Consider the following 12,515-nt stretch of genomic DNA (forward strand, 5'->3'; position numbering starts at 1 on the left):
GCATGGATTGCAGCATCTGCAGCAAGTTCACCCAGGTGATCCATCAGGGACACCTCCCCTCTCTTTTTTAGTTTAAATAAAAAAAGCGCTGCACCGAGCCTAACGGAAACACACGGTCCCTGTTTTTCAATATTATTTGTTCAGAAGAACCAAACTTTGGAGGTTAATTGCAGGAATGAAATCTGGGGGGAAAGGAGAGGTGCAGACTTAAGACTCAGGTAGGCTGGAGTTCCTGCTTTGCTTGCAGGTGGTAATCAAGGGAAGGAAGACATGCAGAAAGGTGGAGGAGATGGATAGATATATTTGGAGAGATAGGGGGGTACCCCCTCCCCCTATGGCAAGATTGACAGGGAGCCAGCAGAGTCCCCCTCCCTGCTTCTGCCATGCCCACTGCCCTCCCCTCTGGTGCCACTGACTTCAACTGAGAGACAAGAGAAGAGAAATAATAAAAATAAACAGACGTCGTCGGACTCCTTCACCTCCTTTAGCGGCAACGGCGCACAGAGGCCCGCGGAGTTAAAAATAAAGACAATGTGCATACATTAGCATCCATAATGCACAACTCTCCCCATTTAATATGCAAATTCCCAGCAACACTGCTGAACACCTTCTGTTCCGAGCGCATAAATTTGAATTTGCAATTAGAATAATCTTGTATAATTAATGAAAAGCGTCAATTTTAGCTCCTAAGTAATTTGATTAACATGTTGATAGGGCACTTATCGGGCTCTCTAAACCAGAGGGGCTGGGCGTCTCAGGAAGGAGAGGAAGGGGAAAACAGGGAGAGAGAGAGAGAGGGAGGGAAAAGAGGGAGGGAGGGAAGGATGAGAGGGGAAAGGTGGGGGGCCAAGGAGAGCCCCCATCTTCCCCTGGAACCAAAGGAATGCAAGGTTAAGAGAAACTGCTGGGAAGGATGGAGGCATGAATGGGAGTCAGAGAGACAGACAGCGAGAGAGAGGAGGCCGGATAACGTGATTTAAGAACATAACAAGGGCTTTTTTTCCAGCCAGAGCTCAGCTCCAGCACTTCTAATGGCCCTTCTATGAGAACAAGGTTCATGGTGAGCTCCGGCACCTCTTTTTCTAGAAAAATAGCACTGCCTAAGACGAGCCTAAGGGATGCGGGTGGCGCTGTGGGTTAAACCACAGAGCCTAGGACTTGCCGATCAGAAGGTCGACGGTTCGAATCCCTGTGACAGGGTGAGCTCCCGTTGCTCGGTCCCTGCTCCTGCCAACCTAGCAGTTCGAAAGCACGTCAAAGTGCAAGTAGATAAATAGGTACCGCTCCAGCGGGAAGGTAAACGGCGTTTCCGTGCGCTGCTCTGGTTCGCCAGAAGCGGCTTAGTCATGCTGGCCACATGACCTGGAAGCTGTGCGCCGGCTCCCTCGGCCAATAAAGCCAGATGAACGCCGCAACCCCAGAGTCAGCCACGACTGGACCTAATGGTCAGGGGTCCCTTTACCTTTTAAGACGAGACTGCTGGATCAGGCCAATGGCCCATCTAACCCAGCATCCTGTTCTCACAGTGGCCAACCAGATGCCAGTGCGAAACCAGCAAGCAGGATGCGAACGCAAAAGCAGCACTCTCCCTTCCTGTGGTTTCCAGAAACTGGAATTTAGAAACATTTCTGCCTTCAACTGTGGAGGCAGAGGAGACCCATCCTTGCTAGTAGCCTTTGACAGCCCTCTCCTCCTTGAATTGTCTTTAAAAATCATCTCAGTTGGTGGGAGCAAGTTCCACGGTTTAGCTCTTCCCTGTGTGAAGAAGGTCTTCTCTTTTCTGTCCCGAATCTCCCAAGCTTCAGCCTGATTAGATGCCCATGACCTCCAACGTTACAAAAAATGAAGGAAAATCTTCCTCTATCCACTTTCCCCAGGCCATGTCCACCTCTGGTCTACAAGACCTCCTGATCAGATGCCTACCCAGTTGTGTGACCTGATCTACCCAAACTTTACTTCCTGGAGTTGGGTTTTTGTGTTTTTCTTCTCCTGTCCAGAGTGCAGAGACGGTAGCTTGTGTGTGTGTGTGCTTGTGTCTGCGTGCGATCTGGCTGAAGGAGAAGCTGAAAGATCGGAGCACACAATGGCTGCCGGCCAGACAGACCGTAATAGCTTTGATTCTTCCCCTCCTAATCTCCCCGCTGCCTTGTCAATCCCCATTCTTCTCTGTCGCCTGCCGGCTGTCTCCCGGGTGGCTTGAGTGACAGGCAGCCATCCCAAGGCACAGGGCCCCTCTCGCCGCAGCACCGATGCTATCGCGGGCGGACAAAAGCTGGGGAAATGTCAGTGCATTATCGAGGCACCCTGACCGCCACCAGGATGCAACAAAATGGGAGGAACGTTTTTTCCCATTGGCCCATTGTGCAATTGATGGAGAAAGTGACTTCCTTACACACACACACACACACACACACACACACACACACACACGCAATCTTCTTTCCAAAGAAGAGAGGGCAAGACAGACGAACATTTTCTCCACAAGTCAGGAGGGTGGTTTGTTGTGAAGGTTCAGGGGATACACAGGGCCAGCTAGAAATGAGCCCCAAATTTCCCAGGTATTCTCTAGCAGCTCAGAAGGTTAGTCTACAATGGGGAGCGATCGGGCCCCTCAACTCTTGGGCAGAAGGGGATAGCATTGAATATATATTTGAGGGCAGCTGGCAGGCAAATGGGCCTCCTCTAAATTTTGCCCCTCAAACTGGAATGGCCTTTCCTCAGTGTGGGGGTGCAAATATCCAGAGTGTAGTGATCAGATGGGATTACTAGGAGGAATGATAAAATATGCATCAAGCCATTGTGTCCACGATGAAAGCATGGCGTTGACTGGGTTTGATTCATTGGCAATAATTTCTGATCAGATCCCACAAGCCTCTCCATCTCTGCCATTTGCTTTCTCTACGCCTGACAGGCACGTATAAGCATTCTGAAACACAGGCCAGATGCTTCACTAGGCATCCTGAGCCATAAAGATAGTATGTAACTTTGATGTAGTTAATCTTTAGGTAGATCTTAAGGGCCAGGAAGAGAGTTCACAAAGAGACGGTAAATACTACCCATCCTTCCTCTCCTGTTTATTCCTGCTTATGACCTCCAGGGTTTTGCCGAATGAATTCCTCCTTTTATTCCTATTTTATTTACTCTGAACTACATATGCACGCTCAAGTAGGAAATAGTTTCTTTGTAGCTGTAGTTTCAACTTCAACTTTGTCCCACGTGGGTTTTTTTGAAATGCTCAGAGGAAATCTGATTGGTTCTTACAAACACTGTGTAAAAAGTTCTTTTGTGAATAAAACGACCTGGGCCGGAGGGTGGACAGGAATTATTATTATTGGCACTCCTCCCAGAGTCTTGCTGGTCAAGCCTCGTGTGTATTTTATTAATCAGAGTCCAACCCTTCCTTGCTTTGGGAACGCTACACCTCAGGAGGTTGTGGATGGGAAGAGTTGTTTGGCAGTGGAACGGTCTTCCTTGGAAGCTGGTGGACTCTCCTTCCTTGAAGGTTTTTAAGAGGCAGAAATTGCATGGCCATTTGTCGTGGATGCTTGAGCTGAGATTCCTGCATTGCAGGGGGTGGACTAGATGACCCTTGGGGTCCCCTCCAACCCAACAATTCTAGGATTGATGCGACCCAGAGGCCCAAGCCCCTCTTGATGTGGCCAGCAGGACTGGGAACAACGCTAACCATGGCTTCCCCAGCAACACAACGCATGCACAGTAGTGTCTCTTGCGCCACAGTTTCCTGCTTCTCTATGCATGCACAGTAAAGCAGGCGTGGCCAACATAATGTGCTCCAGATGTTTATTTATTGCATTTTTATTTTAACATTTGTATACCACCCTTCATCCAAAGATCTCAGGGCGGCTCGTAGCACAAAAGGGCAGTTTGCAGCATCTCCTATCATCCTCCACCACCGGCCATGTTTAGAAGGGGCTGGTGCGAGTTGGGAGACCAACAACAACAACAATTTAATATTTTACACCCTGCCCATCCGGCTGGGTTTCCCCAGCCACTCTGGGTGGCTTCCAGCACATATAAGATGTCAAACATATAGGGCTGTCTTCTGGAGGGTACCCAGTTGCTTACCCCTGCAGTACTATCTTGTCCCCCAGGGTTCCTTGCTTCTTCAAGTGCACCATGTTCACACATTGCAGGGGGTTGGACTAGATGACCCCTTCCAACTCTGCAGTCCTAGGATTCTAGGATCCAGCTTGGTGTAGATGATATCCCTAGGGATACTCTAGGGAACCCCCTCCCTAAAGAAGCCAGACTAGATCCATCCTTGCTGTGCTGGCAGGTGGAGTCCGTTTTATTCCAACAATTCAAAGTGCTGGTGCTGACATTGAAAGCCGTAAACGGCCTCCGCCCAGTATTCCTGAAGGAGCGTCTCCACCTCCATCATTCAGCCCGGACACTGAGGTCCAGCTCCAAGGGTCTTCTGGCAGTTCCCTCACTTACAGGGAACCAGGCAGAGGGCCTTCTCAGTAGTGGCACCCACCCTGTGGAACGCCCTCCCATCAGATGTCAAGGAAATAAACAACTATTGGACTTTTAGAAGACATCTGAAGGCAACCCTGTTTAGGGAAGTTTTCAATGGTCGATGTTTTATCACTTTATTATTATTATTAACAACAACAACAACCTGTTGGGAGCAGCCCATAGTGGCTGGGGAAACCCAGCCAGATGGGTGGTGTATAAATATTTTATTTTTATTTTTATTCCAGCTGGCCTTTGGGAACTGACTGGTGATTTTTTAAAAAAAATATTAAATGTTTTCAATAGAGCTATGCTGTTTTTATTTTAATAATATGGGCTTTTTATATCGTTTTAATTCTATCAGAGTTGAATTTCTTCTTAACTATTACACGTTTTTAGCTTTTTGTAGTTCTCCTCTGCTGTTTTAATCTTCGTAAGCTGCCTTGAGCACTGGTCTGGGGAAAAAGTGATATAATAATAATAATAATAAAAATCACAGCTTTGTGGGTCACTTGAAGATTCCTGGGCATCTTGGCAAAACACCTACTGAACTCACCCCCTTCGCACAAACATTAAACTCTCGTTTTGATAACTGCAGCTGTGTCTTTCTAAGGTGATGGATGTGCCTATCCTTGTGAGCAAAGTTCCGTGATTGCTGTTAGGAAAGACAGAAACCAATCAAAGGCAAAAGGCAGATACCCCAAACTGTTTGGGAGAGCACCTAAATGGAGCACACAGGACACAGTTTGAGATCCTCTAATAGGAGTTTACCATTTCAGCACAGAGAGTTCGGAATAAGATGATGGTGGCAGTGCCTGGACTCACAGACGAAGGAGTGCACACAAGTTTGACAAACCTAGAGCATGGGGCAGGCTGCCTGTTAACACGTGGGCGGGGGGGTGGACAGTATGTGTGGCTGTGCATATCCCATGCCTCTCTGGCCGCACTGAGCAAGGACCGAAGCTTAGCACCTGCTGCAGAAGGCAACCTCTTGAAAACAAGAAGCGTCACCCAGCTTTCGCGTCTCACAAAAAGCACAAACAAACCAAGGGCCTAGTCCTCAAGGTTAACAGAGGCGTGAATGGAAACCTCCGGCCAACGCCTGTTAAAAACATGAGAATCCCAAAGAGGGGACCAAGAACGCCTTCTAAAGGCCCTGTGACAACAACTGAAGTTTCCTTATGTACCAAGTCAGAACAGTGGTTTTCCAAGCGAGCTGGAGGGAGCTGAGATCTTTGTCGCTGCAGAGGCTGGAATTCGAACCCGGGGCTTTTCTGCATGCACAGCAGCGGCTCTGCAGTTGAGACACAGCCCTGCTCTCTTTTACCCAGAAGAAGGTTCAGAGGCTCCACGTTGCAGTTCTCCCACCCCAATGCCCAAAATCTGAATGGGGCAATTGAATCGGCTCTGAGCCTTATGCATTCCAGCAGATCTGTAACCAAGCAGGTTTCTGTAATGCAGAGCTCATCCACACAACTGTTGCTCTGTACTCTCTAGCCATAGGCTTGCACGTTCCTGGTCCGTGTCCAATTGCTTTGTTGGGTTTTTTTTCTTTCCCCGGGAAAATGTGCTCTTTAAGGCTAAATTGGAACAAACAGCAATGCAATACTGCAGTTCTATTGCAAAAATCCTGGGGAGTTCTGCAGCTTCTTACCTGTCGATGATGACGGGGTCAGACGGTGTCTCGTTGCGGTTCCCACAGCTTTTCTTATCGCAGCAGCGGCTGTAAGGGCAAAAGGGGGGTGATCAGGAAAGAGCAGAGACCCTGAGCAGCGTCCGGGGTGTTGCTCAGAAAAGGTCAGCCAAAATGGCCAAGGAGACAGAGCAATTCAGGTGAGCAAAGAGGGGCATGAGAGAGGGACATATAAAATTATGCATGGCGTGGGGGATAGATAGATAAAACTTTATACACATTAGCCAGTGGCCATAGCAACAGTAAAACATTGCAGTATACGCAGAAAAGGAAATTTGATATAAGAACACAATTTAAAGTCCTGAATCAGATGTCAGTTAGTGGCCCTTATTCTGATTGCCCCTGCTAGCAACCTTTGCTGTTATCTGCTCATTTTGATCTGATAGAAAAAAGGACATTGTGGCAGTAGTTGAGCGCCCTGGGATGGTTAGTACTAGTGGGGTGATGATCTCGTTCCTCAGGTCTTTGTAGAGAGTGCAAGACAGGAGGACGTGTGCCGCTGTTTCAGTGCTACCATCTCCACAGGGGCAAAGCCGTTTCTCAGGTGGGATCTTTTTGAATCGACCCTCAAGTACCGCAGATGGCAAAACATCCAGTCTTGCAAGTGTAAAAGCACGTCTGTATTTTGGGATCATAAGTTTGTGCAGATATGGGGACAGAGAATCAAAATGGAGAGGTGGAAAATGAACATACCAAGGGCAGAATTTCCTTATAGTGGCCAGGTTGTTCTGATGCTCAATAGCTTTCAGACACTGACCAATTAGACTGTTTGCTTTAGTAAGGCCTTAGTGAGTAGGTGTTATGGGGATAGGTCACAAGAGTGAGGTTTTTGAGGGACATATAAAATTATGCATGCCATGGGGGCGGGGGAATATAGAGGTTTTTATCCCTCTCTCCTAACACTGGACTTCACAGGATCTGGATTTTGGATTTTGGCAGTGGTACCTATTTATCTACTAGCACTGGTGTGCTTTCGAACTGCTAAGTTGGCAGGAGCTGGGACAGAGCAACGGGAGCTCACCCCGTCGTAGGAATTTGAACCACCAACCTTCTGATCGGCAAGCCCAAGAGGCTCAGTGGTTTAGACCACAGCGCCACCTGCATCCTATTCACTATGCAAGCCATCTTGAGCACCTTGGAGAAGAAAAGTGGGATGCAAATGGAATGAATGAACAAAGGCAGAAGTATAAAGAGAAGCCTACTGGTCAGGGGTGCAGGTGCGAAATACATTTACTTGGAAGTAGGGTGGGACGGAGGTGAAGTGTGCAGGTGTGCTGTATGTTTCACACCAACAAGCCCATTTCACAGCAAGTAGAAAAATAGCAATGCTGCTGAGTTAACAGTCGCTGGAAACCACAGGAGGAGACAGAGTGCTCTTGCGCTCGGATTCTGCTCGCGGGTTTCCCCTTGGGCCATTGGCCTGTTTCAGCAGGACATTTCTCTATGCTCCATGCGATTGCGCTAGGATTTAAATTCACGGCTCAGACACGGTTCTGTCGAGGACTGCGTTTGGATCAGGAGCCCCATCCGAGTGAAATAATAGAAATCAACTCAAACCAGACCCACTTTCCGTTTGCACATTCAGCTGACGCGAGAGCATGGGTCACATTCAGCAACTGTATGTGAGCCATGCAAATCAACAAGTGCATGCTCTTTCACACAAGAGGCTTGCAAGTATGCTCAGTGTCATGTGTGAAGAAGAAGAAGAAGAAGAAGAAGAAGAAGAAGAAGAAGAAGAAGAAGAGGTGTTTGGATTTGATAAGGTAAACGGCGTTTCCATGTGCTGCTCTGGTTCGCCAGAAGCGGCTTGGTCATGCTGGCCACATGACCCGGAAGCTGTATGCCAGCTCCCTCGGCCAATAAAGCGAGATGAGCGCCGCAACCCCAGAGTCGGCCACGACTGGACCTAACTGTCAGGGGTCCTTTTACCTTTAAGGAGTCTTAAAGCGGCTCACAATCTCCTTTCTCTTCCTCCCCACAACAAACACTCTGTGAGGTGAGTGGGGCTGAGAGACTTCAGAGAAGTGTGACTGGCCCAAGAGCACCCTGCAGCTGCATGTGGAGGAGTGGGGAATCGAACCCGGTTCACCAGAATACAAGTCCACCGCTCTTAACCACTACACCACACTGGCTCTCAGGTGGGCACTAATCAAGCCTAGAGGAGGCAGGCTTACTCTCTAGTGTGAACTGTGCCACAGAGGACTCAAAAATCGAAAATAGCATCAGGGCGGAATTTCTGATCTTGCTTAAAATGTCCGGGGAAACCCGGATGTATAGCAACCAATGTTTTGGGTTTTCTGTGTCTAATTTCCTTTAAAAATTGCTCCAAATCTACATTTTTGAGCAAAAGTTTGGCCAATAAAAGCTCTTTTGTATCCAGATTTTCACTTTTTGAAATACGACAACCCTAAAATAGACAAAATAAATAAAAAGATTAAAATTAAGTTTGTTCTGTGTGTGTGCACATGAAAGCTTACCCAGAACAAACTTAGTTGTCTCTAATGTGCTACTGGACAATTTTTTTATTTTTTTATTAATTTTGACTGTGTCAGACCAACACGGCTACCTATCTGAATCTAAAATAGACAGTTTGGATGATCTGGATGCCAGGGAGTGAGATATACGAGGGGACTACCTAGTACTGGATGTTTAAAAGCAGAGCTTGGTTGGCCAGCTGACACAGATTCTCTAGCTATGATTGCAGGGGGTTGGAAGAGATGACCTTTGGGGTGCCCTGAAACACTACAATTCTAACATTCTGCAATCCTTCCTTTTGACTGTCCTGAATCAACCTGCTTTCAGCTTCCAAAGCTCCAGTTTCATGAGAGAGGGGAGAAAAACGCCTTTTCTGTCCCCTTTCTCTTGAAAGAAAGTCCTTCTTCACGCAATGCGTGGTTAAACATTGGAACTCACTGCCACAGGAGAAAACTGATTGCCAACAAGTTGAATGGCTGTAAGAGAGGGCGAGGCAAATGCACAGTGGAGAGGCCTATTGATGGCTATGGCTCTGCCTCCATAATTCGAGAGTTGAACATCACCGACACTTCGTTTGATCAAACTTATCCTCGTTGATATCTAACCCTTGAGCGCAACATCGCCAACACTTCGTTTGATCAAACTTACCTTTGTTGATATCTACAGGAGCCTGGCTAAAGGAACTTTAAAGACTGAATCTTCCTTTTGTACACAATTTGAATGAGTTTTCTGTTTGTGGCTTCTGTAGCAGATCTTGTACATAGCTCGCTCAATTTTTGGATTATTAATAGAAGATTTTAGTGATGTGTGGAAGTGAGAGCTGGACCATCAAGAAGGCTGATTACCGAAGAATTGATGCTTTTGAATTCTGGTGCTGGAGGAGACTCTTGAGAGTCCCATGGACTGCAAGAAGATCAAACCTATCCATTCTTAGGGAAATCAGCCCTGAGTGCTCACTGGAAGGACAGATCCTGAAGCTGAGGCTCCAATACTTTGGCCACCTCATGAGGAGAGAAGACTCCCTGGAAAAGACCCTAATGTTGGGAAAGATGGAGGGCACAAGGAGAAGGGGACGACAGAGGACGAGATGGCGGGACAGTGTTCTCGAAGGTACCAGCATGAGGGAGGCAGTGGAAGACAGGAGGGCCTGGCATGCTCTGGTCCAGGGGGTCAAGAAGAGTCGGGCACGACTAAATGACTAAACAACAATAAAAGATTTAGAAGGTAGAATGGTTTGTTAGCGTTTTGTGTGCCACTTATGTGCTGCTTGCTTTATAAAGGTACCCCTGCCCGTACAGGCCAGTCGTGTCCGACTCTAGGGTTGTGTGCCCATCTCACTTAAGAGGCCGGGGGCCAGCGCTGTCCAGAGACACTTCCGGTTCACGTGGCCAGCGTGACGAAGCTGCTCTGGCAAGCCAGCACCAGCGCAGCACACAGAAACGCCGTTTACCTTCCCGCTATAAAGCGGTACCTATTTATCTACTTGCACTTAGGGGTGCTTTCGAACTGCTAGGTGGGCAGGAGCTGGGACCGAAAGACGGGAGCTCACCCCACCGCAGGGATTCGAACCGCCGGCCATACGATCGGCAAGTCCTAGGCACTGAGGTTTTACCCACAGCGCCACCAGCGCCACCTGCTTTATATTGGTCCATAATTCGAGACAGCAATGTTTCTGAACGCCAAATCAGCTCGGCCACTGTGAGAACAGGATGCTGGCCATTGCACCCTCTTGTGGCAATGAGTTCCATACTTCTGACTATGTGCTCCAGCTAAAAGTCTTTTCTTTTGTCTGCCCAATCCCCCAGCCATCAGCTTCCTCGGACGGCCCGGAGTTCTAGTCTTACGAGATCAGATTCCAATTTTCTTTTAATGATTCCGCCAGGTACCGCCGCTCACGTTAAATATAATTAATATCTTGGCCTGATAAACAACCAAGGGCTCTGTTCTGCGCCCCGCAGGGGAGCCGCCATCCCACCCGCCGGTTACACAAACAAATCCGAGGGCGTCTCAGCCAAGACGCTTCGCCTCCCCCCTACCCCCCCACCCCAGATATTCCCCACCCGCCCCCGCCATCTATTCCCTCAACCCCCAAGATCATTAGCAAGGTTCCTGGAGATCAATTAGCCATGAAAGTTGGCTCGGAGGCAGGCGCACTAATTTGCACAAACACCGAGCCCTGAGTGTCGTAAACAAGGCAGGCGTTAATGGGGCACCAGGGAACCTGGCAGAGCCGGGTGAAAAGATGCCAGCCTCCTTCTTAAGCAGAGGTCGGACGGCCATCTGTCATGGATGCTTCAGCTGAGATTCCTGCATTGCACGGGGTTAGACTAGATGTCCCTAGGGGGTCCCTTCAACTCTATGATTCTAAGATCCTCTGGCTCATCTGATGGGCCTGCTACATCCCAGTGCTAAGCTGTGAGCCGGTGGCAGCGTAGTGCTTAGAGTGCCGGTTGAGAGTCCAGGAGAGATCAGGGTTCGAATTCCCCGCTCGGCCGTGAATGAAGCTCATATTGCCTCTTGGCCAGGGGTCAGCAAACTTTTTCAGCAGGGGCCGGTTCAGTGTCCCTCAGACCTTGTGGGGGGGCTGGACTGGATGTCTGTTTCTAATTGGGGTGGGGAGCCTGAATGTGGCTCCCTAGGTCTCCGAATGTGGCTCTCGGCTCACTGCTTCACCCTAGGCTACGCACCCCCTCACTGGCCTTCCCTGGCGCCATGCAGAGAACCATGTGGTTTTTGTTTACAGGCACCCGGAAGCTCACTTTCCAACAAACAGATCCTCAGTCAGGACCAACCTCTGGGCAGCCAATCAGATTCAGCAGCACTGAGGGCAGGTGAGGCCTTTGTGTACCATCCCAAGCTGCAGGTGGGCAATTAAATTTGGATGCTCTGTAGAAATCGCTGCACGTTCAAAGCTAGCCACACCTCAGGGAGAAAACTGGGTTAGGCTCGTCTCCCTTGCGTGTTAGCTTTCTGCATGCAAGGAGTTTCCAAACATTTAGCCCCCCTCCCTTCCAGGCTGAAGTGCCAAGGTGGTGTAACAGCTAGCGTGTCGGACTAAGATCTGGGAGAGCAGGGTTCAAATCCCGACTCAGCCATGAAGCTCAGTCACCATCTCTCAGCCTAACCTACTTCACAGGGTTGTTGAGAGGGTGAAATGGGACGAGAACCACGCACAGCACCTTAAGATCATTGAAAGATAAAGGTGGTATCTAAATGCAATAAAGAAATTAACAACAACAGAGCCCATTTCATGTGGCTTGGCTCCCAATTACACACCAACGACTTATTTATATTTATTTATGCACAGAATCTGCCCTTCACTATATGGCCCTAGGCTGTAAAACAATACCTATGCAATTAAAAAACCCACATAATATAAAAATAAATAGCCTGGGCTCTATCATGGCTCCTCACTTGGGATTCAATCACATATTGAGCTTGCAAATTCAGGTTGCAGAGTTGCAGGGGTTTGGCCAGGTCTTGTGCAAGAAGGACCAGTGTGGCCTAGTGGTTAAGAGCGTTGGAGCAGGACCTGGGAGACCAGTCATTACCTCTCTGCCTAACCTACCTCACGGGGTTGATGTGTGGATTAAATGAGGAGGGGAAGAACCATGTACGCCACCTTGAGCTCCTCGGACAAAAAAGCTGGGATATAAATGCAACAGCTAATTAAAATAATTTCAAAAAGCGCTTCCCCCAAAAGACCAGACTATTTGAGATAGGGAAGGAGATGGGAAGATGCACTGGAAAATGTGGGATCACTCTAGGTTTGACGGAGCATCATCTAGCCTCCCCACGAGCAAACCAGAATGAATATTCGTGGCAAAGCCAACCTCATCTAACCTCCCTGTGAACAAACAAGGATGAATGC

At 48.5% G+C, this 12,515-nt stretch overlaps 1 protein-coding gene across 1 annotated transcript in view; it reads right to left on the reverse strand.

Annotated features, from left to right (window-relative positions):
- The window catches only part of LOC308485435 (transcription factor COE1-like), a 93,923-nt gene that overhangs the window by 39,413 nt on the left and 41,995 nt on the right, over positions 1-12,515 (reverse strand). The window contains 2 exon segments of the mRNA XM_081021317.1: positions 6,131-6,201; positions 6,203-6,241. Of these exon segments, the coding sequence (XP_080877443.1) occupies positions 6,131-6,201; positions 6,203-6,241 (110 nt within the window).

Source organism: Podarcis pityusensis (genome assembly GCF_964106645.2).
Source record: "Podarcis pityusensis genome assembly, chromosome: 9".
Taxonomy (NCBI): domain Eukaryota; kingdom Metazoa; phylum Chordata; class Lepidosauria; order Squamata; family Lacertidae; genus Podarcis; species Podarcis pityusensis.